General features: G+C 42.3%; 1 protein-coding gene across 3 annotated transcripts in view; it reads left to right on the top strand.

The window, feature by feature from the left end:
• PDE7B (phosphodiesterase 7B) overlaps positions 1–26,439 on the top strand; it is a 223,515-nt gene that overhangs the window by 63,620 nt on the left and 133,456 nt on the right. For all 3 annotated transcript variants that reach the window (XM_084827614.1, XM_084827613.1, XM_084827612.1), the window contains exon 2: positions 13,499–13,559. In XM_084827614.1, the coding sequence (XP_084683740.1) occupies positions 13,499–13,559 (61 nt within the window). The remainder of the gene's footprint in view (positions 1–13,498; positions 13,560–26,439) is intronic.

Consider the following 26,439-nt stretch of genomic DNA (forward strand, 5'->3'; position numbering starts at 1 on the left):
ACCCAAACCATAACTTTGTTATCCTTTCACTGGACTACATTACATCCAGATGGCGAGAGTAACCTTCCTAAGAGGTTTCTTAATGTTGGTGGGTTGGGGGTGTTTTAGGCCATAAATACAGACTCCCTTTTTAATGTCTGATCTTTCTAAGATGCATTGAATCAGGGACTAAAATTATATGATGCATCTATAAAAACAAAGTTACAACAACCTATTTTTATTTTTATGCTGCAGATACGTTGTTACATTTTGTTCTCATTAGGTTCAAGGAAGCATATTTATTTAGATAGGAAGAAAATGTAAAACTCTACAATTGAGAGGCCCAAGTCTTCACTCAGGTGTACACGTGTAACAGACATTTGACATTAACTGGGGTTATATAAGTCTATGTGAAAATCCAAACCAAGGGCAATTTGAATGCCTTCCTTCCTTCCTTCCTTCCTTCCTTCCTTCCTTCCTTCGTAGTTGCTAATAGGACTGGACCATCAATACTGAGCTTGCTTTATACTGATGGCATTTTTTTAATGAAGGGAATTGTCAGTGTGGTGTAGTGGCAAGAGTGTTGGACTAGGAGCTGGGAGATCCGGGTTCTAGTCCCCGCTCGGCCATGGAAGCTCACTGGGTGACTTTGGGCCAGTCACAGACTCTCAGCCCAACCCACCTCACAGGGTTGTTGTTGTGAGGATAAAATGGAGAGGAGGAGGATTATGTAAGCCACCTTGGGTTCCTTGCAAGAGGAAAAAAGGCGGGGTATAAATGCAATAAATAAATAAAATAAAATAAAATTACTAGTTAATGTAAATGAGCAAACATCCTTAACTCTGACACAAAAGTAGTCTGAAGATGTTTAATGTAGGCTAATTATCTTTTGCTAATTTATATAGCCAATTACTTCAGGTAATAGAATTCTGAGATAGAGTAAAAAAGAGGATTCTATTGTATAAGATGATTGGTGCATCTATATTTATGTGTCTTGGAGAAGCACACAGTTTCCCAGGAATAACTGCAGCAGGTTTCACAGGAAATGTTATGTGGGGTCGTAACCCCTTTCAGAAGTATTTAGGGCTGTTTCTAGCACTACTGAAGCATTGGTCTTCCAACTGACTACAAGCAGAACTACAATTAACTGTCCATAGTATTGGAAATACTGTGCTTTCTCTGTGTATACATCCTGCTGTATTCCACCCACATCAGTGGGTGTGTCGTAGCTGTGGGTGTGACCACTAGAAGGTAAGCATACATGATCCCATTTTAAAATTTATTTTTTAATTAGTGCTCAAATACTTTTCTGGCTTCTTTTTAATGAAACGGAGGTATAGCATTATAACATATAATATATAATGCTAATTTTTGCTATAATGCTATAATGCTACTTTTTTGCATTATGGTGTTATAGTGCTATAGCACTATAAGAGAAATAATGCAAATGTTTTAACATTATTTTTAAAAGACTTTCCAGTCACACCATTGCAGCAACCTGATTTTTTTTTAATTTAATGTTATAGCATCATAATGTGAATGCTATAACTCTCTTCAATTTTAAAAAAAATTATAGCAGGAAAAGCATTTTAGTGCAAATTAAAATATCAATTTAAAATTGGCCATGAAATGGCATCCACCACAAAGGTTATAATGGATGTGTGCCAAGCTGTGATAGGTTAACTTCCCTGATATGTCATCACCCACATCAAAATCCCTCCCTTTTTCTTTCTTTTTTTTAAAAAAGGAAGATTAGCACTAAAAGCATCTACACCAGTGGAGATTGCACAACTCTTTCATTCTTCTGAAAAAAAGTTGAATTTTCTGTGGTCTGAGAAAAGACAGATGAATCCATGAAAATACAGGATGACTATGACTGGATGCTGGTATTGTGTGGATGCTCCCTAAAAAGTGAGTGAACAAAGTGTGGCATTTTCACATTAAACCTCTAGCGTGGAAGCACCCTAGGTTTCAATCCTATGCACAATCAGTTTGGGTTTAAGGAGCCCAACTGCATACAGGATTGTAGCCTTACCGAAGTCCAAAATTAGACATTCTTTCATTTTCACTGTACAGCAGGCATGATAAAGATTCTAGCGTGGATATAGGGGAGGCTTTAACCCTTCCCTTCTCCTACTATGGGTCTGTTCTAGATTGGCCTTCCCGACGCCTGTAATTTCTATTGAAAAATATTGATCCATAAATAGTGATCCATGAAGCAAAATTGTGATCCATAAAGCAAATGGCAGCTACATCTTTAAGGTAATGACTGGTTTTGCATGACATGAGGGTGGTTAATAAGCCACAGTGCCTTGTTAACCATCCCCATGCGTGCTAGTCACGTGCCGCCCATTTTCCCTAATTATCGTCACCGGGCATGGCTTGTGTTGTGGTGCTCGAACCCAGCAAGGCTGGGTGGTTGAGGTGGTTAACTAACCACCCAGCTACCCAAGAACAGACCATGGGTTCTGGGTGGTTTGTTAACCACCCTAGACACCCAGCCTTGCTGGGCTCAGACATCACAACTTGCAGCCGGCGAGGATAATTAGGTAAACTGGGCAGCATGTAATAATCAGCATACATAGGGTGGTTAACAAGCCACTGTGGCTTATTAATAACCACCCTTGTTTCTTGCAAACCAGCCCAATGTCTAGTTGGGCCCTGAGACACGTGAACCAGATTTCTTCATGGGCATTTCCCCATACTACTCCATCCTCATCGTTTCAAAAATTATGTAACAGTTTGGGAGGGAGATTATGTTTGACCCTTTGTCCTAAATGATCAACTTCGCTATAATGCTGAAAGAATGATATGAGACATTATAGCATATGTCAAACATAATGGAAAATAAATATTAAATATGCTAAGATGATTTAGGATGATGAAAATGGAGCCCATGGAAAGTCTTACTCAAGACTTTCCATGGGCTTACTCTGTGCTTACTCAAAAGCACAGAGCAGTGCCTAAGTACAGGCCAGCAGCCTGATCTGCAGCATCACTTCTTGCTTAAAGGGAGGAGAGTTTGAAAAATGTCAGTATTGCATACTTAACTAGGGTCCCACCAAATTTTCACCCACAATAATATTATGACTCAAAGGGAGGTTGCAGACAACAAGTTCACACACCCCTTTACTACTTGTGCATGCTGTTCGCTGCCTCTCCACAGCTGCTTCTTTCCCTGAGCTGCTGGTTTAGCACAACATCTTTAAAAGCAAAGGGCTTCTTCCTGAGATGGTCCCAGTCAGTTAGGAATCATATTGGCAATACAACAATGTGACATCATTCTTAGCCCATTAGATTTGGCTACATGATGACATCACAAAGGCAAATAAGAGTGAGGGCATTGTTTACCGCTCAACCAAAATTTTCCAAAATCAACTTTCTGCAAGCAAATTATAATTTATATTCTCATAATTCAGGGACTCCCCCCCCCATACTCAGTTATGGGTGCTGTTTGGTTTATGGGCTTTGGAGGGGAAAACAAGGTGCAAAACTTTTAAATTTACCAAGTTAAATGTTGAACTCCCTGTTGAGAGAGGCTAGGTTGACTCCATATCTGTTTTCCTTCCACCAGCAGGCAAATATGTTCTTATTCAGGTAGGCCTTTGGCATATAAGCTAGTCTGCTGCTTAAGGGGGGTTTAATTGGTTGGGTGCTGCCTATTTCTTTTACTGTTGTGTTCTTAATTGTGTTTTAACATGTCTGTTTTCATGTTAGGTTTTAATTACATTTCTGTTTTTAATCAGTAGTTATTATTGTTAGCCACCTTGAGTACCATTTCTAGTGGAAAGGCAGGATATAAATTAAATAAATAAAGATAATAAATTCTCACTAGCCCATAAAAATCATGAAAAACACTTATGGTGTAAGGGCACACTCCATCCAAAATTAAATCTTCGTTGTTCCCAACTGGAGAATGTTACATATGTGCTTAATGAGTCCTTTGAAAGAAAATGTTTTTGAAATGCAAAATGTTGAGTATGAATCCTGAAATTTTGTGAATTATGCATTTTTGCATTAACTTGGTTTATACGGTCAAAACCTTCCCTCTTGCTGTCCATCCCTTTTGCTGAAAGGTATCCATTGTATATGTGCATTCTAATTATTTCAATAAGACTGGAAGTCAGTCTGCAGGATATATATACATTGTCTGCCTGCTGGTAATTTTAACAGAGTTCTTCTGTGTTTAACAAACACACAGTAGAAAACCCGCGGCTACTGCTGCTGCTGCTGCTGCTTCTCCTCCTCATATTCCAAAACTAACCAAATGGACGAGCTTAAAGGACATGCTTGCTTTTTGTGTATAAAAACCCAATAGTCCTTGCCTAGAAGGCCATTGGGTGCAAAAGAAGCAGGATGTTGCAGGAACAAATTTATCCTTCTGTAAACATCTGGAAAACGAATTATGTCAATAAAACAAAGAGATCCATTGGTATGGTTTTCCTGCTTGATTAAGAGCTGGTGTAATGCAACAGCTGGGAGTATGAGCTGCAAGCCAGGAAGCTGCTGGTTCTAAACCCCGCCTTACATTATTCAGAGGTAAGTCCCGGATTGCAGCCTTAGTCATGAATTTATTAGCTAGCCTTAGGCAAGGCATGTTTCTCAGCTTTGGCACTACCATTACCCCCATCTCTTCTACAGGGCAATAACTGTATGCCTGGGAGTCAGGGCTCACAGGGATGTAGTGAGGCCACTTTTTGATTAGCAGGAATACTGACATCATCTGCCACCTCCCTTCAGAATTCCCCTCTTCCCTCTGAGCTTAGCTGTAATCTTCACAGTAGCTGGGGTGGGGGGATGAATTTTCTCAACAACAATATATATTTGTGAACTATTCCAGTGGTAATGCAAAGTATTTTGGGGCGGCCTGGTCTTGAATGGATAATTAAGTCCCAATAGTATTATAAAAGACCTGCTCCTAGTGGAGAGGAAAACGGCTAGAATTGGTTTGTTGATCTGGATCAACAGAGCTGCCTGCATTTTTGGCCTCTCCTTGGGGGTGTTAGCTGTGGGACTGCCACAATGAGCAACTTCACTTCAAATTTACCACTATACCATTGGCCCTATACATTTTGATATAGGGGCCTTTTCATTTTGTTTACCAATGAGTTTCCAGGTTTAAATCAATATAGTTGTTAGAAAGAGATGTTAATATTTCTTCATAGTTATGAAAACCTAGCAATCCTTGCCTAGTTGTTAGAAAGAGATGTAGATAGCAGGCATGCTGTGCTTCTGGAAATTCATCATTTCAGTGTGTAATGGGTAGTTAGGCCCATAGTTGAGAACTTACATTGGCCAGGGCTGACTGAGGAGATGTCACATATTTGTCAAGGGATAGGAAATCATCCCAGAACTGCTGTTACAAGCTTGCTGTTACAACCTTACAGACAGCTCGGCTAAATTTTTGGGAACTCTTAAAATTTACATTTATAAATATTAGGTCAACAAGCATTGTTTACAGCTAACACCATAGGAGATGTGAATTTCTCATCTGTTAAATCTCTTTAAAGTCTTCTCACTTCCTCTGAGAATTTAAACAAGTGGGGTCTTTAAGGGATAGGGGCTGAATGTCCCCTCCAGAGGGGTGTCTCCATGAGTGATTTACTCTGAGCTGGCTTCATTTGGAGGTCACTAGGGATACATGACATCATGGCCATCTCGCAGCCATCCTGGAGATTTTCACAGAAAAAAGTGTTTTCTGAGACTACTTTTAGTCTGATTGTTTTTCTTAATTCGCCTTGTCTGTACTTCTGTTGCGGTATGTACCAGCCTTCCGCATTTACATCAGCATGATAGCCCTGCCCAGGGTTGTGTCTTTCACCTGGCCATAACCTCACTGACCCTGGTTAAGGGTTATTCCCCCAATATTTCCTCTCCATGTTTCTCCAGTGTTTCCGCCCTTTTGCAGCTGGCTGTTCAGGAATTCTGAGCTACTTCATGGTATTTACTTCACCTTGCCTACCACTAACCTCTGGCGGACATCCCCCTGAAAGTATGGGTGTGCTCTGCTCAGCAGCCTCTACCTTTTTAAAAGATCCCCTTAAAAGCACAACGTTGGAATAGCACATTGCCTTTCCATCGTGAACCCGAAGGTTAAAGGCTAACTGTAGAAATGTGGCTTAAAACACTCTTTTGCTTCTCCGTTGCTCTCTCAAATCGTGACTGCGAAATTGTGCTTCTTTGACGTTCTGTAGTTTCTCTGTTATGTAAAATCACTTCTCCACTTGATCACAGTAATGATCCTGCCTTCTCATTGCAGGGGGAAGGAGAAAGGGAGAAAAAGAGGAGGGTGGAAGCAGTAGGCAAAAGTGCACACATGGGGAAAAATGGAGTGGGGAGCAGTAACTCCGCAGCAGATTGCTGGGATGTGGCAATTGGGGTGGGATGGGAAGCTTGAAATGGGGAACACTGCAATCCTGAGCATCTCTACTCAGAAGTAAGTCCCATTGGGTTCAATGGGGCTTTCTCCCCTGTAAGAGAACAATGGGGCTTGTCTCCCCTTTCTCCCCTGGGTTTAGAATTGCAGCCAACGTCTCCCAAAGGAGTTCTGAGAAACAAAAAGAGGAACTGAGGAGGAGGAGGAGGAGGAGGTAGAGGAGAATCCCTTCCAAAATGGGCAAGCTGAAATCTGAATTTGAATACTGAAGTTGAAGCAAATTGCTGGGATGTGGTGAAATTGCAGTGGGGGGACCTCTGGAGGACTGCATTTACAAAGAAGTCTTCAAATTCAGATTTCAGCTTGCCCATTTTGGAAGGGATTCTCCTTATCATCATCATCATCATTAAATGGTAGCTTTATTTTTGGGAAGGATCTAAGTTGTATAACTTCTGTTTCTCAAATAGTTTCAAATGCATCCTCCCCTTAAGTGCAAAAAGCAGCACTGACTTCATATTCTGATCTGCATAAAAACTTAAATGTGTGCTCCTCTCACAGCTATTATTTGGGGAGATTTCTAGATGCATTCAGTGGTTTGTTGCCATCAATGGCAAAAGGCAAGCTTCCTTCTCTCTCTCTCTCTCTCTCTCTCCCCCCCCCCCCCGATCTCCCCATCCCCACCTACAGAAATGCCACTTACTAGTTCATGACTTCATACAGCCTTTTAGGAACATGCTACATTTTGGAGTTCTGGAATTCATTTTCACTGTTCATTGAAGTTACTTAGTTCCATGGCTTGGTTTAGCATTTTGAAAACTGAAGGGAATAAAATAACATTTGATTGTTAGTTTCGCATGCTGGAGCATCTTGGGCTGGAGATGCAACGAGGCCTTTACAAATGCTCTTCTGTTCAATGTCAATTACCCATTTGGTCACATGCTGGAGAGGCATCCCACAAATATTTGAATTGTGGTATTTGCACAGAAGATCTAGATTTCATATGGATGCTACTGTATATAGTGTGTTGAATTTTTGTTATTTATAAACGTCGGTGCAGTTACTTTAAATGGTTGGCCTTGGGCAAATAACCAAAAGACTCCCAGTAAGTGCAATTAAAAATCAAGGAGAAGATGATGTGAGATTAGACTGGGCACAGCTCATGATATGAGGTTCAATATTTCCATCAAGTTAATAAGGCTTCTTGTAGGGCTTTTTGAGTGTGAGTCTTTGCTGTTAGCATTGGATGTGTGCAATTTGTCCATAATATGGACATGATATTGATCAAGTTTTCCTGCTATCCTCATTTATTGTTAGTGTGTATACAAAAAGAATGATGTTAAATGGATGGACATATGACTTATTTTGTGCATTGTCCCCAAAGCCTAAATTTGCCACTTATCACAATGGGGGATAAATAAAATCTAAACTAAAATAGTTTGAGCCAACAGGTTTGTTTTTTTTTACATGACTTCCATTGCAGTGCAGCCCACTGCAACCTGATTGCTTCTGGGCCACTGCTTGTTGTATGGTTTCATAGGCATTGGCCAGCAGTCTGGGTATCTTCTACACTATCAGTGCCCGAGTTGGCGCAGAAATGAACCAGGCAGGCAGCCCCAATCCACTCAACTGAATGGCTGTTTCACAGGTTAGCAGCAGCCAGTGTGCTACAGATTTTGACTGCGCTTGGTGGCCTTTCAAAACTTGCGGCCACTGGGAACTTGCAGCTCCTCCAACCTGTGAAGGGCAGAGGCTTGTCTCTGGTGCCATATTGAGCTTCACGGGTACTTGAAGCACTTCTAAAGCTCAGGGTGAGATCACCCTGTTCTGCTCCCTGTGTCATACTCAGGAGTGTATTTGTGTTGAGTTGTGCTCACAAGACCTCCAAAACAAAGAATAATTCCTCCAATTGCATTATACTTTGGAAGCGCTCCAAGATTAGAATCACAGAATAGTAGGGTTGGAAGGGGCCTATAAGACCATCGAGTCCAGCCCCTTGCTCACTGCAGGAATCCAAGTCAGAGCATCCCTGACAGATGGCTGACCAGCCTCATCTTGAATGCCTCCAGGGTGGGAGAGCCCACCACCTCCCCAGGTAATTAGGAGGAGGGCTGGAGCTTGTCATGCTCACCAAAAGGGGGATGGGGTGCTTGCCATGGCAAGTGGAGTTAGCAAACCTATGGAGAGGCTGTAACTCAGTAATAGAGCACATGTTTTGCATGTAGAAGCTCCCAAGCACAATACCCAGCATTTCCAGGTAGGGCTAGGAAAGAATCCTGCCTGAAACCCTGGAGAGCCGCTGCCAGAGAGTGTCAACAATACTGGGCTAGATGGACCCAGGGTCTGACTCCGTATAAGGCAGTCTATACTATGTTCCTATGACACTTTCTGGCAGCCACTTCTGAGCAGCCATATCACAGCAAGTGCATGTGACATATGTATTGGTGTAGAAGCCAGTCCAGTTATTGATTCCCATATATATAAATGAATGCATGGACTATAGGAGTCAAGGACTGCTTTCACTGGCCCCATGCTGAGCTTCATGCGTTCGAGGAGAAACACTACAGGGGAACACAACAGTCTACTATGTTCCTATGACACTTTCTGGCAGCCACTTCTGAGCAGCCATATCACAGCGACTGCATGTGACATATGTATTGGCTTGGAAGCCAGTCCAGTTATTGATTCCCATATATACATGAATGCATGGACTATAGGAGTCAAGAACTGCTTTCACTGGCCCCATGCTGAGCTTCATGCGTTCGAGGAGAAACACTACAGGGGAACACAACAGGAGAAACACCACAGGAACAAAGGAGAAAGGAGGCACAGCTCTTTCATAACTTACACATACCAGGTCCATTCGACAAGCCGGCCTCACAATTGTTTTGTTATTTCAAAATGAGGATTTTGAAAGGAACACATTGTAAGAGGAAATAAATCTTTGGGGTGTTTGTCAGTGCCTTATTTGCTGGAAAATATATTAATAACAGTGAATGTTTTTTTAAAAAAGGTACATGGAAATGAAAGTGTTTGCTTTCTCAAAAACAGACCACCCCCACCCCTACACATAATTTCTCAGAAAAATATACAGCTATCTTTCTACTCAGACACTAATAACTTCAATGTATATCTTTTAAAGCAGGGCATTTTCTGCTCTATTAAATGAAAAAAAATTCTGTAGGAATGCAGAAGCCTATTAAATACTGTGAAATGAGGAAAGGAAAAAATGATTTTCTTAACCAAACGATGTTGTACTGTATAGTCCATTTCCTCCTGTGGTAAACCAGAGTAAAATGTATTGCATTCTTGGAAAATATTGAATGAGCTCACCAGTGTAGAGCCGTGGCTCCTAAAATATACTTGAGGGATGAATCCATTTTTCATTAAAGTCCAAGGGAAATCTCCCATTCATTTCCGAGTAAAGAATACATAGAAGTCCAAGTTAACCATCTTGGAACTCCCAACATGTTTGGAACAAAAATGTTTTTGCTATTCAGTTAAGTCACTTTTTACAATGTCTTTTGGATTCCATCTTTTCCAAAGTGGATATGCTTATTTCAATTAAAACTGTAAACTGGAGTACAGAATTTTAAATGGTAGACACTGAAATTAATTAAGCAAGCAAACCAAACAGAATATAGCGACTGTTGACACTATTTATATTTTCTCAACAATCAGAAATGGTCGCAAAAGGATAGAAATTTGTTTGCCAGTAATCTAGTATATTGTGTATGATGTCCAATTCTCATCCCACCTTTCTTCTCTTCCAAAAGATATTGGAGATGTGTTTGTGTGTGTGTGTGTGTGTGTGTGTACACACACACACATCACACATATACATTTTAAAAAGGAATGCATAGGCTGCTACCATGGCTTCAAATTAATGGAAAGGATTTCCTATCTATAAATGGTCCTTCACTAAAGGCACACTGAGAAGGAAAATGGGATAATTTTTTCAACCAGCTCTTCCATCTATCTTTAGCTTTCATGGCTATTTATATCAAATGGATTGTATTTGTTGGGGACTGGAGCGCTTCAACTAGAAATCTTAGGAGCAAAACAGATATTACTTTAAATCTGTGTCTAGTGGCTAAGTCTTTTTTTCATTTTTACTCTAAAGCAGGTGCAGGCAGGGTCGGCCCTTCCATGAGATGGGGCGAATCCCCCACTTCAGGTGGTAGATCCAAGGGGTGGTGGATCCTTTGTGTCCTGCCACCATTAGCCAGAGAACTGTAGGCAAACTGCAGCGGGAGAGCGGCTGGCACAGCTCTCTGGAGAGCCACCCACCTGATGCCTCACTTTGAGGACTCCTCAGAGTGTGGCATCAGGCTGGTAGACCCTCTGGGAAGCCCCACCAACCACCTAGCACAGTTCCCCAGCGAGTCTAGCCTAAATGCCTCACTGTAAGGGGGCAGAGCGAGGCATTGGCAGGAAGGGGGTCCCTGAAATTGCCACAGCACAGGCTGTCTAGAGCTCCAACTCCCTGCCAATGCCTCACTCTGAGGAAGTACCCCGCCCTCACTGTGAGGCATCGAGGGTTAGGCCTGCAGTGCACTGCCACTGGGGGGAGGGAGGGAAAAGAGAGTGGGTGGTGGTAGTGATTGCCACCACCACCACCATCAGGTGAGGGCACTGCCGCCACCACCATCATCATGGGGGTGGGCCACTGCAACAGCCACCATCATGGAGGCAGGTGGGGCCCACTGCTGCCATCCTCATCATCATTGCAGGAGGGGAAGGGCAGCGATGCAACCTCCCACCTCAGGTGGTGGGAGGTCTTGCACAGGCCCTAGGCACAGGGGTCCCAGTTCAGATTGGGACATTAGCATGAGGGGTAGGGGGGCTTTTAAGGGCCAAATCAGGGGCCCTGCACCCACTCTAGAGTAAAAACGAACAAAAGAGATAGATGCTAGACACGGATGTAGAGTAATGTCTGTTGGCCGACATAGTCTTGAGTTTGGGACCTAGCTCCATTTGGCTATCTTGAACTATATGTGCACATGCCTTGGAGCCCTCTTCAGGCACAGAAGGAAAGTAGGAATGTACGTCAGCCCCTGTAATTGGCAGGTACTAGGAAGACTCTGGATTGACCAGGCCTAGTATAAATACCACAAGCCTGGCTGCCTGACCTTGCTTGGTCAATAGAGCTTCCCCTCTGCGCTTTAGGCTCCAGCTTCTCCAACACCCTGCAGCCCTAAAATCTAGTATAGTCTCACAGGTGGGTCTTGTTAACTGAGCTCCTCTAAACTCCCATGTTATGTTCAGCAGAACAACAAGTGGTAAAATTGTTACTCAAGAAAAGCCTTAACAACAAAGCAACTTAAACATGAAAGAGTGCAAAAGGGAATAAAGCACAAATTAATCTGGTACATGTATTATAGCTGAGCTGAAATCCCCCCCCCCTTTTTCTCGGGGCCATTTGTCTCCCATAAAAAGGGGAGATTTTTAGAGACTTTGGGGGGATTGGAGAAATCTTCTTTTTTGGTGGAGGTGGTTGGCTTACTATGTTATGTGTGTGTGTGGGGGGGGGGGGTTGCAGCCTTCTTTTTACCAGAAAGAAATTTTGCTGCCGCTTCAAGCAGGTACAGCCCAGTACAATGAGAACAATGCTATGTCAGGAGTATTCTTGGTTTTTTAAAAAACGGATGGCTACTCCCACTAGCCCCTGCACCCAACAATCCTGGCATGACTGCCTGGACCCCCATCCCCCTGCTGCCCACACCCCCAACCACACATACCAGGTGGGTATGCCATGAGCTTCCCAGCTGGCCAGCTCACTTTGATCTAGCAACTTGATGCCCCTGGATGCTCCCTCACCCCAAATGGGTGTTCTGTGCTCGCCCTCCATCCCTGGAAAAGTTCCTAGTGATGCGTTCCCTGACCATGATGCTACATGGATCTGGCCCGGTGCAGTGCTGGCTTCTTCTCAGTGACAGGTGGGACCTTGGAAGCATTCTGGCCTGGCCCTGCAGGCACAATGGGTAACATGTACCCAACGGCCCAAATTCCATTTCAGGGAGTTCTCATGGGTGCATTCCACCAGTGGGCAGGGCACAAGGCAATAGGGGTGGGGCCAAATAACAAAAAATATCAGCATATTTCAGCTTAAAGCTTGTAGGGTTCTTTCCTGGGTTACAGCATGAAACACACCATCATGACCTTGGCTGCCTTCTCGGGTGTCTTCATCACACGTTCCCCAGAGTTGTGGAGACACCAGAAACACACCATCAACATTCAAAATGCATGCCCCACAGCCATATGTGTTGCCTGATAAACCTGGTTGTAGCACCTGATGGGACCCACCACCACCAAGCATGGGGCAGGTGTGACAGCAGTGTGTGTATCTCCCAGCCCACTGTGCTTGGCAATGAAAGTTTTCCCCAGTGCCCTTTTGGGACATCTTCACCCACCCCATGCCTCGCTAGTCAACGGAGCCCATCTCACACGTTGATTGAAGGTGTGAGCATAATTTCTGAGGAGGGAGTATGTGTATTTCCTCATTTACACCCATTTCAGAGCTTCTCTGTATGTGCCATGGAGTGGTGTATTTGGAGCTGTCCCTGATGGAAACCCTACGTGCACTAGAGTTCCACAACATATGCAAAGAGCCTCTGCATCAAGGAAATAAAAGGTATTAAACTTGGAGCTGCTAAAAAGATGTTAACTTTTTCCTGGAAGTATCATCATTAACATAGTTTATGAAAAATGTTGCAGATAACTGCTCTTCTGTTATCATATCTGTTTTGTTTTTGACAATACTAAAGCAGTGCTTTATTTCAATTATCAATCTATAAAAAACATCCTTCTGATTTTATGATACTTCTGGGAGGTGAGGGGAAATACCAGTAGGTATTTGTTCTTCTAGCCTCCCATCTAAATTGCATACTTGAGTTTACTGTGATTTAAGCCTTATTGAAACCTAGATTCATTTTTTAGGATTTTCTTTCTCCATTATTATCACTCCATGCAAGTCATTTTCTCTTACATAATAAAAAGGCTCTCATTACGTAGAACTTTGGCTTCTAATATTTGGATCAAGGAATGACCACATGGAAAGCAAAAGTGAAGTTGTGAAGCTAATACGGATTATATATGTCTTCTATCTTAGGGTCTTGTATTGAATTTGTTCCCCTCCTTTTTCAGAGGTGCGGAGAAATCTCATTTGATGGTCCAGAGCAGAATGCCAAATGTGTTCGCATGCTAGGTAAGTGGTGTCCATTCTCCTAATCTGGGCTTTGGTATGTGGAGAAATATGCACTGTTTTAATGAGGTGTTTCTTTTGAAAGAGTGTCTGAATTTTAATGAGGTTGGTTTGTAGCCATAATTCTTCTGGATGTATAGTTGGCTGTGGGACAAATGGTATGAATACTGAATGCATATGAGTACTAATTGATTATAATGAGTCCTCAGTTCACTTGTAGAAAGTTGACAGAGTGATTTCTGACTATTGCTTATGAATCCTAAATGCAGATTGTTGTAAAACACTGTGTAACTAGAAACGCATGTTTAACTCCTTCGGATCTTAGCAAGCTAAAGAGCTGAGGTTCTTACATTTTCATTCTGTTCTTTAAAAAAAATCTGCTATACATCCAAGTAGCTTCACTGCAATGGTCTGATGGGTACTCTTTTAACTGAGAAGTAAATTAGGACTCTGTTAACTCAGTATATGTTTAGGAGGACAAAAAGGGCCTTTGTGATGACTGAAAGCTTCAGTATTTAACCATTTTATTTTTTTAAACTGTCAGGATTCCCAAATATTGTAGGAAATGTATGTGCAACTTCCGAAGGGGTAACCAGGTTAGTCTTTAGCAGCAAAAACCACAAAGAGGCATGTGGCACCTTAAAGACGAACCAATTTATTATGGCACAGTTTTGTGGACTAGATTCCACTTCATCAGATCCATGGAATCTGTTGGCAAGTCAGTTGGCAAGTAAATGTATAAAGAAGGGGAAAACTGTAAACGGTGAGGTCAAATGAAAAAAAATACAGCCTGTGACAATTCTGTTAAAAGCTTTCAATAAGCAAAGTAACGACTCCTAAGAGCAGTAACTCGCGATAACACATTCATCCTGGTATTATTGGGATAGGAAATCATTATTTCAATTCAAGCCTAAATTGATAGAATGTATACAAAGTTTGATTTTAAGTCAATAGGTTTTCTCTGGATGCTCCATTTTAAAATTTAAACTTTGTAGGAGAATGTCAACTTACAGATCCGCAATGGAGTGTCATGGGAGACGGAATTGTTCTTCCACAGATTTCTAAATGTTGCCATTTCTGATGTCAGATTTGTCCATTTGTTTTTTCATGTAGAGATGAACTTATTCTTCCTAAGGAGAAAACAGAATGGTATTGGGGGCAGCTGATCACATATATCATGTTGGAGGACAATTAGGTGAATGAGCCTCAGATGTTATTGTTCATATTATCAAGGCTAGATCTACACTAGTGCTTTTTATAGGTATTGAAATGCACTGATAACTGTTGGGGCACATTACGCATTCCGTATACTGCTTTCCTAGAGTTATTCCCCGCTATTTATTCCGTATTATCCAAAATACTACAACAGATGTAATTGTGTGTACTACAAGGTGTAAATGTGCAAGAGGGATATAGGGTCACCATGATGGGATTGCATCGATATGACGCGAGGTGTAGATCTGTCCTGTAATAAAATGTGGACAGACTTGGCATCTGGGTTTATTGCAGAGTCTGGCTGCTGTGTCTGTGTTTTTGTTATGTGGACTGTGGCTACTGAAGAGTAGCCATTTTGAGTAGCCACTAGGCTACTAGTGGTGATTTGCTGCTGAAATTTAGCACTGGCCAAATTTTGGTTTACACCAGCACCACGTTAGGCTTCCACTGCACCATCATTAGATTATGTGGTGTTTTGTCACATTCTCTTCTTGGTCCTTGGTCCTACTAATCCTTTCATAGGTTGTTCCTGGATACCATTCTGGTCTTGTGGAACTGTTTTTTGTTTTGTTTTTTAACTGGATGGGTGTATGTTACGTGAAGTTTGCCAATAAGTCTTTATGGTACTCACAAAACAGTTCGTACAGTTTTGCGCATTAGTGGCAAATACGACAAAGAGGACAGTGGTACAAATAACTCATTAATGTCAGTTATTAAACTCTGGCTTTTAGTCACAGTTGTCCTGCATAGTGCAGCATTCAGTACTGATGGACAGCTGTACCATGAATCGGGTTCCATACAATTAATACTTTGTGTCACAATAATTGTTATCCTCATTAAACAGTCTCCAATTCATGTATATTCATTCTGTAATAATCATGAAACGATACATTTGTTTTAATCAACTAAGTTTATTTCAATCAGCTAATCAATTAATTGTTTAAAATCTTTAATTCTCAATGCTGTGTTCACGTTGTGGGCTACCTCTAATAGTGGATGCAGTAGCTATAGTAGAGCCCCTAAGGATTTCAAACTACCAACAGATCCCAGTAATATAGAGGTAGGTAACCCAGTGCCCACCAGATATTTTGGTTGACAGTTCCCCCGGCCATTGTCCATGCTGCCTGGGGCTGATGGGAGTTGAAGTCCAAAACTTCTGGAGAGCACCACATTGCTGACCCCTGCAATAGCACATTGCTTCTCTCCCATACTCATTTTAGCTCTTGTTTGCCTTCCTTCCTCAGAATCACATGGGCTCATTTCCAGTCATCTGTTATATCTCATCATCCCCAGATGACCTAGCTTTTGCAAAAAGGATTCTAAGGGATTTCTCTTCGAAAGAAAGGTCATTTCTGGGGGGTGTGGGAGATTTAGGTAGCATAGTAGTAGTATTCCTCCTTCTGGTTCCACTCAAGGTCATGTGGTTGATGTACACCAGTATCTGAGGCAGTGACAGAAATGAATCTGAGCATGTGGGGATAGTTAGCAGCTCGGACTCAGAATGGGAACAGCCAGAACCGGGGGAGGCTCCCTCCCTAGTGAGCTCAGATATGGCAAGACATTCTTCTAAAGACCTTGACACGCAGATGGCTCAAACTGAAGGGGCTCCCCTCTTCTCCTCTCTTGTGGGGACAAGAGTGAGGGGCATGACTTGAGGGATGCTAGGGTCCGCCACAGAGTGAAGCGGGAAAAGTTAGAAGTGGACCCCAGATGCTCCTCCAGGTTGGCGTGATAGCCTATGTAGGCGGGAGCCACTGTGAGGGAGGGGCATTCCCCCTAAGCTAGTCTGGCTGGGAAGTTCTGGCTCAAACTGCCGGCAACTTCTCTAACTTCCACTTTGGCTATTGGTATTCGTAATTGTGTGGAGCAGCTGTTTCATTTGTAGCCTCAGAGTTTCCTAGAATTTACATTTGTAAGGAACTTGGCTGTTAACTAATAAAGTAGTGAGCCTGATGCCTGGTATCTTGGAGTGCGTTGATTGAGAAAGGAGAGGATGAAGGAACGTGACAGGCAGTATTCCTATTGTACACTAGTTGCTGGGGAACATGGGTGGGAGGGTGCTGTTGCACTCATGTTCAGCTTGTGGTTTCCAGGTCGACAGCTGGTTGGCCACTGTATGAACAGAATGCTGGACTGGATGGACCCCTGGTCTGATCTGGCACTGCTCTTCTCATGTTCTTTCTATTTTGTTCTGGGGCTGCCCCTCTTTTTACTCATGCCTGGTTAATACGACCCTTCTCACTCAGCTTGTCTGCTCTCAGTCTTTTCAACCCATATACCTTCAAACCATATACCTTCTGTAGAAAACAGAAAAGCTCCCAGCTTTCATTAAAACCCTTATAACCAAATTTCTGTTTGTTTGTTTTAAGTTATGGACATTTTGGTTCACCAGTATATAAAGATATGGTGATAATATCAAGCTTTCTTTAAAATATTGTTTGTTTTTAAATTCACGTTTTGTACATATATACCAAATGTATGTGGTATAGTTCCCCTGGGTATGCAGCATTAATTGTTCTTCTGAGTGAGCTCTGGTTGTCTGAAATGTGGTAGGATAGGTAGCCATAGCAACAGGTTTGTCAAATGCAGAAGCTGTTGCGTATGTTTCCCATAGCTTACTCTTCTGTCACACTGCCATAGCCATAGTCCTTGCCTGACTTCTTCTTTGGGTAGAGGCTTCTCTAATCCTGATGCAACTACTTCCCGACTGACAGCTTCTCATTGCAGGTTTCAGGCGTGCCATCCTACTTTTGTCCCCATTGAGAAATAAGCTTGTTTAGAAGTCACAGAAATACAACAAAATCCTTCGCAGGTCCCTAGAGTTTCTACACGGCTCTTCATTTGGGATGAAAAATCTGAATGATTGTGACCAAATGAATAGTAGGTTATAAATCACCACCCTCGAATATGACTGAGGCCCTGTTGCCAATGTTGAAAGCTGGGCCGGGCCAATTCAAAATACACTTGCGCTTAAAACTCTATTCAGAAATTAAGATAACAATCGGTCCCTTATGTTGTGTCAGTTGGCACAACTCCCTGTTCTTGTCAGCATCTATCATTCATCCTATATACTACCAGTGAACTCATTTCCAAGTGTGGATCCTGATGCAGCCAAACAGCACCATCCACACACAACTGGGAGGCACCAGAAGGCCCAGGGTAACCCCAAAGTTTGTAGAAATACACAAAAACTTGAGATACAAAACCTAGAGAAGGGGATGGGGTGACCACACAGGACAGTCCAATGAGGCATCAGTATGCTCACTCAGCATAGAGTACTGACTGACTGTTGTGAGGGAATAGAAAAGTGGTTGGTGTGGCAGGGAGGGGAATGAAATTGGAAGAGGGCATGGCTGATCAGGAATATTCCACAACGCAACATTCTGTTGCAGGTCCCACTTGTATAAGATAATTAAGGACCGTGCAAGATTTTAGGATGACTTTCAGTGCAAAGCATAACCTTAACTAGAGACAGAAGCTCCTATTTGCACTCAGTACATCAGTGATTAACATGCTGGCTGGAGAATGCTGGGAACTGTAGGAGTTTTTCTGTCTAAACATGCATAGGATTGCATCCTAAATTGACTTCACATACTCCCTTATGGCCAGGATCCAAATAGCCCCATGCACATTCCCAAGTTGTTCCGTAGGAGTACCATTGTTTCCCAGATTTCCCATCTAAATACAGCTCCTCATGTTGTACCGGGGCCTACATTCTGAGTACTGACCATTTTTTGTCATTGTTTCCAGGGTAGGTACACTACTATTGCTCTACTTAAGTGCTTTCTTCTGTCAGTTTAAAGGAATCATCATCATCATCATCAGTGCTTCTTCTAAGTTAAGGGTGGGCAGCTTGTGGCCCTCCAGATGTTTTTGTCTACAACTCTCATCAGCCTTAGCCAGCATAGCTAATGATGCGGGATCATGGAAGTTGTCAGCCAAAACATCTGCAGGGCAGATTGAGGTGCAGTAGTTGAAATTCTAAAAATGGTATTCCTCTATTGTGCACTGGACCTTGCTAGGGTGGCCATGTGTCCCCCTTTTAGGGAGGACTGTCCTCTGTTTAAGGGGCCATCAAAGGACTGTCCTTTATTTGAAGGTGACATCTATTTGAAGGGTTGTCCGGTCCAAGTCCAGTTTAAAGATAAAGAACCATAAGAACTGTAAGCAGCACCATCAGCAGTTAGCACCTGGACAGCAGGAAAAACAGGCAGGAGCACATGTCAGCTGGTCACAGCCTTCCCGACCATGTGATATGCATTGTATTTCTATTTAAATTACAATAATTATTAATAATTTTGCATTTTTACATGTGCAAATTAGATGCAGAACAGTGTCCTTATTTGTCCTCTTTTTTGGTGATGCATGTCCTCTTTTTGGTCAGTTCAAAAGTGGCCACCCTACCATGGCCTAATGGCTTCTCTTCCCCCCATTTTGGATTTTTCTTCAGGACGAACAGGGCCTCCTTCATACACATAAATGCACCTCCCTTAGTTCTTCCGGTTCTGTACCCACTAGATTCCTCACGCCTACCTAATGCTGCTGTGGCGTGGTCCGTTTTTTGAACCCTTACAGTTTGGGCTCCCCTGTCTTTCCTTTGCCTTCTGCCATTTCTGATCTTCAGAAAGAATCATGTGAGGCCAGACGGTGCCAGGAAGGGAACATTCCACCAGTCTGCTGCCATGGAAGCAGGGCTGCCCTGTCTAGCGTTGCTTAGAGGCAATACTGCCCTTGGAACATCTGAGAGAGATTAATTTTGTTTTGACAATACTTAGGTAGACCGATGTTGGGTAAATGAATCTGAAACTGAGGGAGGCTTTTCCTCACAGATGCTGTGTTGAAACTGCAAGGCTGTTGCTCTTTCCTGAATTGATGCCAATTAATTACAGTTGTTAAGTATTGAGTAAACAGACAGTCTGTGTTATGTCAGTTAATCTAGCCTGGCTGTCTTTGGTGCCTGTGTGGGTAACCTGACCACAGTATAATATGGAGGAGAGGGCAGGAGGCTGCTTCCCTTATGTTGCCATGCCATACATGAATGCAGATTCCTTTCCCATACCCTCCAGCATTTCACAGATGAATATAGGAGAATTTCTATATATATGTAACACCACTGTTCTCATACCAAGGAACTTTAGCCAAACGGAGCCTCTCCTTCCTTTCCCTCCCACCCACTACTATTCCACATTGCTGAAAGCTCTTCTTTGTGTGATGTATGCTTTGTGCACTTTCTCCATGACAGTTTGCCTGGACTGTCTTATAATAGTATCATACTTAGCCACTCAAAATTAACCTCGTATGCGGTAGCGTATCCTGTGACAGGCTCTGCGCATAGTGTTTCTGTGCTTGTGTATGCGGGTGCACTAAAGCCACAATACAGCCCTTCTCTCAAGAGATTTAACTTGGAGATGGAGTTGAAGAATAGGAATAGCAGCAACATATACTAACAACTGCAGGTTTAGACTCCATGGCTTGGATCCAGGCAAGCGCTGTCTGAAGGTGCTTAGTGGAAGGTGAATCCTGCTCGCCTGATTTTCAGCAGTCCTCCCCTTCCTCCCTACCACCACAGTCTGCACCATTCAGGAGGGGCCCACTACCCTTAGGAAATGCTTTTCAGGGGGCTGGGGGGAAACTCTCAGGGGCTGGACAGGGTGGGAAAGTCACCATCCATGACCAGATTCTTACTGTTCTTCTGTCTTATTTTCCCCCTGGTTTATTAAGCTGTTATTCGTTTGGGGTTTTATTCTTAATATTATTGTATTCATTTTTGCTGTTTTATGATAGCTAACTATCTTGAGAATCTCACAAGGATGGAAGGGCAGGACAGAAATATTTGTTGTAGTAGTAGTAGTAGTAGTAGTAGTAGTAGTAGTAGTAAATAATAACAAAATATGTAAGCGGCATTCCCCATAATCTCATCAAAGCTAAAACAGGGACAGTGATTTTTCCTGGGCCAGTTGGAGCAAATGCCTAATTGGAAATGTTGTAGCCTGCCTCTGGATTTAAATCTCTAATTATTATTTCATTGTACTTTTTGTTTGGAGATTATTTATCATATTCCTGGGTGAATGGTATAGTGCAGGAGTGCAAAACAGATTGAGATAAATTATACTGGGTTTTGTTGAGGGCTTTTTGTTTTAGCATGATTATGCAAACCATGAAAAAACTAGACAGACATGAATAATGCATTCCATGCCTGGAAAGCTTATGAGTTTTTTGGTATCCCAGAAGCAGATAGTTTAGCACTGGACAAATTCCACAGCTTCTCTTTCGACTAAATCGTTAGAATCTGCTGTTCTCACACTACAGTCCTAAAATTCTGCAGTGGCGCACTAATGGGCTTGTGCAGCTGAAAATTACAGCAACATTGTATAATTGGCAAGTAGCCTTGGCAAGTAGCCTTCTCTCCCAGGAGCAGGAAACTTAAGAGTTTTTGTGGGACCTGGGAAAGTGTCACGTTGGGTGCTTGCTGGAAAAATGCTGGATGTTCAAGTTCTTCTGCCTCTGCCATTGTATGCTACACATCCATTGTCCACCCGTCCTATTGCATTTTCCATTACTTTGGTGCCTATTCAATAGAAAACAAAAAAGCCTTAAACTGTTTTTCATACATCATAACTCTCTAGCCCCTGCACCTATCCTTCTGATAATATGTAGGTTTCTTGCCTAGGCATATTCAGCCCCTGAGTCAAATAGGATGGTTTCTGAATCTGTCTGACATTTTGCGAATCACCGATCCAGGGTCTGAACTTAATCTTGTGGTTGGTGCACAGTCCTAATGGTAAGGCCATGACCAACACATACCCTTTCTCTCTCTCTCTCTCTCTCTCTTACACAGATACACACACAGAGAGACACATATATTCATACATCTCTCTCTCTCTCTCTCTCTCTCTTTCTGTCTCTCTCTGTCTCTCTCTCTCTCTTACACACACACGCGCACACACACACACACCACCCCTTCCATTCACAACACTCATTCACAATACCCCATTGGCTCTCACAAGACTCATACACACAGGGAAGGTTTTGGAAAGCACAGACCTGACTGGATCCATGCTTTTCAAAGTGTCTTCTTTCCCTACTTGGGTAGAAAAGGGGCTAGATCCATGCTTTCCAAAGTGTTCTTCTTTCCCAGTTTGGGCAAGAAGGGTGTTGCCTCCTCCCCACCCAAGCAGGAAAAACTCTGGTGGGCTGCCTGTGATCCACAGAATACCCGCTCTTCTTTTAGTGAATCAAAGTAATCATCTGCCTTATTATTTAGTAGGATTGTGCACTGAAGACAGTTTGGATCCTGCTTCAGTACTTCATAAAGTGATCCTTTGCCTTGGATCACTTTGGGTGCAACCCATTTCACCTCAGGTCCAAAGTGGAGCTTCAGAAATCGGAGGCTTTGTATGTCTCCCCATTGATTAACATGGGGAAATGAACAAATGGCTATAACTATTTAAACCTTTTGACTAAATTGGATGAAATTTACATCCAATTTACAAGCATAAATGGCCCCTTCTGAGTAGATGATGAAAGTTTGCCAAGTTTCAGACAGATAGGTACAGGGATTTTTGTGTAAGGGGAGCCCTTAAGGGTTTTTGGGGAGAAGGGATTTACTCTCCCCACCCATGTTTTTTTGGCAGGGGGGGCATTTGTATGAAAATGGCAGACATCGCAGAGCTATCCCTAAGTAACCTGCAAAATTTCAGAAAGATATGTGCAGGGATTAGGGAGTTATGATGAATGAGAAATGGTTTGAGGGGTTTTTGTTCTGTTTTGTTTTCTCCTCAGCTGACACCAGCTGATAAGTTCCTTCTACATCCTTCCCAAAAGCACTGCAATTGGAAGTCAAAAGGAGACCCCTGGTAGTTTTTCCCTGGTTGGAAGCTAGAGCTGCCATTCACAATACTACACTCTCCTTCCCCCCTGCCTGTCATTTTCTTTTTATGGACAATGTGGGGGATGTATCCATTTTAAACTAACTTCTGTGAGATGTCTGTGTTCCTCTGAATCTCTGAAACAGGTCCCAAGGCTTTGGAAGCATTGTGATCCATTTGAGGCCACTTTGGAAGTACCCCACTTTGTTTTGGATGGAGCCCAAGTTGCCCCAAAGCAACGCACTTCAGCTTTGGATTCGGACTTAGTCCGAAGCAAATACACACCGCTGTTATTTAGGAGCCAGACTAATTGAAACCCATGTGATTTTAATTGTTAACATACTTTCATTTTTTAAAAGGGAAGACAGAATTGCAGGAGCATAAATCTGGCTGTCTAATCTCATTTGCTGCCATCTGTAGGAAAACAAAGTATAGGCCTTTGAAGTCTGCGTAATATCTGTAAGGGAAAAAAAATCACATAATAATTATTCTCAGAAGAGTTTGGACAGAAAGTAATGTTGTTGAAGCTTCCATTTTATTTCAGTCTAGTTTCCCTGCTGCAGTGAGATCTATACTCTGTCAAAGACCAGCCATTTCCACGACTTCAAAATGTACACTGTTAAAAATCAAACAATATATTTTCATTAGTTTATGGAATAATATATGGCACTAAGGTCAAATACAAATGGGAAAAGTTCTTGCTAGGAAGAAGTTTTTGATATCATTGTAAATAACCACATTCTCACCCCGCAAGATTTGGGCTGAGCAATCCTATACACAAATTGCACTGGGGGGAACAGCCTCCATATCCTATACCTGCTCAGCATGGGAGGACAGGAGAAAACACATAACACAGAATTTCAGAAAATGGCACAACTGCAGCAGACATGTCCCCAGTGTTCCTTCCTAGAAACACTAACATATTCCACCAATCAGGGACTGTGCCAGCAAAGATACCGATATGCTGCCTACACATGGAAGCCAATGAACTTGCGACAATGACACACAAAACAATGCACAGGCTATTGTTCAGGTTATTTCTTTGAGCAAAACAAGGTGCAAAGAAAAAACTACGCTAAGCATTTTCTGGTGGTTCCTCCTCAATGCACAAGCAGCTAGAGAATAAAAACTCAACACCAAACATCTGGAGTAATACCACCATAAACCATCATACAAGTGCACTGTTAGTGAAGGAAACAGTTGTAGATTACTATGTAAGGGTATTGTTTTTACTAAAAATAATTGGCTGGACTTTGTTAGAAGTATGTTTCATCCTCCACTTATGGAGCTTAATGAGATTTTAATTGCTCACTCTTGGACCACATTTTCTCAGCTGTCTGGAAAAGAATTCTAATGATGGTGAGAAGATCATTTTGTAAACTGGGCTTTAAAAGTTGTGTATATGAGCCATGCTCATGCTCTTACTTCAACTTTTATCCGTAAAATATATGGTATCTGGAAAAAAGCAGGAATTAGGTAGAACTGGAATAAGCCATGTGACATTTGATGATGTCACTGAATCAGGAGAATAGTCAGGGTTGTCAAGCTACACAGGAGTACAGGTCTTCATTTTTCGTATAGTTGTGAACCTCTCTTTGTTTACTGACATCCCTTCATTTTCTGCAGGACAGGAATTCTAATTGTTCTAAAAGTTGAGTGTGTGTGTGTGTGTGTGTACACACACATACGTACACACACATGTATGTATGTAGATGTATGGAAATTTTGAATCTGGTGTGGCCCTTGGAGCACCTCTGCACCAGCCTAACATCGTGCATTTAAAATAGGGCTTTCTGCTTCCATTTTAAATGCAGGATCATGACAGACGCCCTTTACATGAGCTTCCTTTCCCCCGCCCCCTTTCCCCCCTTATCTGAGTCTTCGATATGTTTCATTGGTCTAGCTCCTCTTATTGTGGGTTTTCCTCTTTTCACGAAGGAACTCAAGTGGAACTCGAGCTCCGTAATTTGATAGCTCATTATCTCTGATCTTTAAAAAAATGGAATAAAGGTCATTTAGTGTGGGAAGATGCCCTGAAGGTTGACGATGTCAGCTAAAGGATCTGCAAACTTCCATGAGTAACCAATCTCAATAGCAGGATAAAAGCTCTGTGTGAAGAAGCCCTTGGGATCAAAGCCTTCCAGTTGAACAGAAATGCTTTCTATGGAAACTGGGAAACTGCTACCAAAATGTTTCCATCCTTTCAATAAACTATCTAAAAAGCTGATAAAGGCTTATTTTAGTACCAGCATGGTTAGAGACAGCTGCACCATATGGCTGGAGGATGCCACAGCGTTGTGAAGAGAATGGCAATAGAACATTAAGAATCTATTGGAAAATTATGAGAACTCCCAATTTGTAGAAACAGATACATGGCAATATCTTTCACATTCTGCTTGGCAGCTGATATCATTTTATTGTTAAGTGTTCCATTTTGGAGCTCATAGCACTGCATGACTTAAACGTGCGCCCTCTGGTGACAGCATTATGTCGTCATTAAAATTTCTCAGGGAGCTGCAAACCTGACATGCCCAAGACATCTGAAGTCACTGGGACCTCATCAACTTAAATCCAATAGGCAAGTAATCCTAGTAGTTAGTGTAATTTTTTTGTTAAAAAAAGTGAGGGCACTGGCATTGAAGCCCAGGAGTGCACTAATTGTCCATAAACAAGGGTGGCATTAAAGTATTTTTAGTTGGAAGAATGGCTTTTCCTACCTTTCATGCAGAAAATGACTGGTGGACTTCCGAGGGTTGGATGTCTAATATCTCGATTCTATAAAGAACTAGCCACAATAGTGTGTGGAGTAGCTTTCCCAATGTAATTACACTGCCATTCTACACTTCGTAAATGGGGCAAGTCCAATCTAGTACAGTGCAACCCCATTATAAAAGGGCTGCCTGTTAAGCACAATAGTGATACAGCAACAGAGCAAGCCCTGTGGTGTGCTATGTTAAGTTCCCTGAACATGCTACCAATACCTTCCCCACCCAAGGTGCCATATGGTGTGAGTGCACCATATTGCGGGTGTCAGCTTTTGCTGGTGTATCAGCACTGATGCACCAAAGAGTGGTTTGAGAAAAGCATAATTTGCCATTTCTTTTATCCCACTGTTGCTTCAGGTCAAGAACATTTTGCAGGTTCCTGAAACAATACACAAAAATACACCCTGTTTTACCAGATGCAAGAGTGGGATGAATGAACATGCTAGAGGAAACAATTCCTGTTTCAAATTACCTTCAACTGTTTTAAAAAAATCCCACTATCATTTGTCTCCAAAATTAAATGAGAGATATCTCTCTGCTGCAAAGTAAGGAAAAAAATTAAAGAGATGAAGCCCTAGATCAAATAGTTATAAAATGCTTTGGGATCGCATAAAGGAACCTCTATCTGATTATTAATGCTGCATTATTATTTTTTTTGCATTTATATCCCGCCTTTATTCCTCTTGCAAGGAACCCAAGGCGGCTTACATTATCCTCCTCCTCTCCATTTTATCCTCATAACAACAACCCTATGAGGTAGGTTGGGCTGAGAGTGTGTGACTGGCCCAAAGTCACCCAGTGAGCTTCCATGGCCGAGTGGGGACTAGAACCCGGATCTCCCAGCTCCCAGTCCAACACTCTTGCCACTACACCATACATTTTTCCAAGAGGACATAGCGTCCTTGCTTCAAAATCCTTGCCTTTGATTTACAGCTGACTGGCAGTTTAATACTATTTTCTTAATCTAGCCATTGGGTATCTCAGCACACTGCAATAATCCCACACTTTTCAGTAGATGGGTTCCAGAACGGAGGG

Source organism: Heloderma suspectum, chromosome 1 (assembly GCF_057233095.1).
Source record: "Heloderma suspectum isolate Gila_16-S chromosome 1, 16-S_ref, whole genome shotgun sequence".
NCBI lineage: Eukaryota > Metazoa > Chordata > Lepidosauria > Squamata > Helodermatidae > Heloderma > Heloderma suspectum.